General features: G+C 43.9%; 1 protein-coding gene across 1 annotated transcript in view; it reads left to right on the top strand.

Annotated features, from left to right (window-relative positions):
• The first annotated feature begins 478 nt into the window (after nt 1–478).
• Nucleotides 479–1,946, top strand: part of LOC101315312 (isoflavone 2'-hydroxylase-like) — a 6,926-nt gene continuing 5,458 nt past the window's right edge. Inside the window, exons 1-2 of the mRNA XM_004292694.1 lie at nt 479–1,450; nt 1,717–1,942. Of these exons, the coding sequence (XP_004292742.1) occupies nt 530–1,450; nt 1,717–1,942 (1,147 nt within the window). The 5' untranslated portion in view covers nt 479–529. The remainder of the gene's footprint in view (nt 1,451–1,716; nt 1,943–1,946) is intronic.

Genomic DNA, 1,946 nt, shown 5'->3' with positions numbered 1-1,946 from the left:
GATATTGAGAAAGAGAATGAACCTGAATCAGATTGTATTGGGTTTCCGGCGATGACTCAGAACTCCTGGCAATAAGCTTCGTCGCTAATCTCTCTGGGTTTCCGGATTGTATCTTCCAATCCTTTAGAAATAATTCCACTCTTCTCTCTCGGCAACATCTCTGCATTATTTGAGTCCAGATGCAGAACTTCGAATCGATTGAAATAGTTGACAAAGCATAGAGACGCGGTTGGGACCGACCTCAGGCGAATTCTCTGTTCTATCCCTCAGTAGAGCAGTGAAATCAGGCAGTTACTGTGACAAACCGAAATTACTTAACTACCCTTCAGTTAACGGCACCGTTTGGTGTACGGTACATCGCATGTAGTCCGGCTTTTGCCAATTTCAGGTCAAACTTGGCCCAGAAGAATTAGGACGAGTCTAACTTAGACTGCTACACCTCCTTTGTTTATAGTAAAAAAGCATTCTCACTGAATATAGAAATGGCAAGATCATTGAACTCTGTGTTGAAGACTTGAAGTGATCAAAAATGGGAGATCCCTTATTCTACAGTTTAGCTCTCATCGTCTTTTCTCTGCTTCTCATCAACCTTTTCATAACCAATAGATCACGTAAGTATAAGAATCTACCCCCAAGCCCACCTTGCCTTCCTGTCATCGGTCACCTTCATCTTCTCAGACAACCGATCCACCGAACCCTCCAATCTCTCTCCGCTAAATACGGCAAAATCCAACTACTCCGATGGGGTTCTCGGCGAGTTGTCTTGATCTCCACGCCGTTGATCGTTGAAGAGTGTTTCACTAAGCACGATATCGCCTTCTCCAACCGCCCGTTCTTGCTCGCCGGAAAACACTTCCACTACAACTACACAACCGTTGCCGTAGCTCCCTACGGCGACTTATGGCGCAACCTCCGCCGCATTATGTCCCTCGAGATCTTCTCCTCGTCACGCATGGCTCTGTTTTCAAGTATCACACGACAAGAAGTCCGGTTGTTACGCGATCAAATCTCCAGGAGTTGCAGTTCGGGTATGACAAAGGTTGAGCTTAAGTCCAAGTGTATCAATCTTCCGTTTAATGTGATGACGATGATGATCGTGGGGAAGCGGTATTACGGAGAAGATGTAGGAGAAGCTGAGGAAGCAAAGAATTTTCGAGAAGCTATTAGGGATGCAATGGAGTTAAACTCATCAGCAAATTTGGGGGACTTTTTGCCATTTTTACAGTGGGGTGACGTATCAGGGTTGGAGAAGAAGATGGTGAGGGTGATGGCTAAGATGGACAGTTTCTTGCAGGCTATGGTTTCGGATCGTCGTGAAACTATGTCATCGAATTGTGATCAAAACAAGGGTGGAGGAGAGGTCAGGAAGTTGCTGATTGATAACTTATTGTTGCTTCAGCTAACAGAACCCGAGCTCTACACTGATGAGATAATCAAAGGCATCATTCTGGTAATGGTTTCATAAAACTTGTAACGCACTAGCTCAACCTCAATATGTACTGAATTAGTAGAATTAAAGGGGTATTGCTCTATTGGATATTTGTATATTAATGCTACATTTCTACACAATATCAAAATTTTGGAGTCGAGAATCGTTGGATTAGATGACTTGTTCTGGACGCAAGAAATTGTTTAGGGACTGCTGGTTACATATAATTTATCATATAGAATGCACAGGCTCTTCTGAAAACTAACCTGTTCTGCTATCTATTGTAGGCGTTGTTGGCGGCCGGCACTGAGACTGATTCAACGACATTAGAATGGGCCATGTCACTATTGCTGAACCATCCAGATCAGTTGGATCAAGTCAGAGCTGAGATTGACATCAAGATCGGACAAGGGCGTCTGTTGGATGAGCAAGACTTGCCAAATCTGAATCACTTACAAAATGTGATCAATGAGACACTGCGTTTGTACCCTCCTGTTCCACTGTTAGGGATTCGTGA

Source organism: Fragaria vesca, linkage group LG2 (genome assembly GCF_000184155.1).
Source record: "Fragaria vesca subsp. vesca linkage group LG2, FraVesHawaii_1.0, whole genome shotgun sequence".
Lineage (NCBI taxonomy): Eukaryota > Viridiplantae > Streptophyta > Magnoliopsida > Rosales > Rosaceae > Fragaria > Fragaria vesca.
Note: the sequence above shows the minus strand (reverse complement) of the source record. Positions and strands in the feature narration are given on the sequence as shown.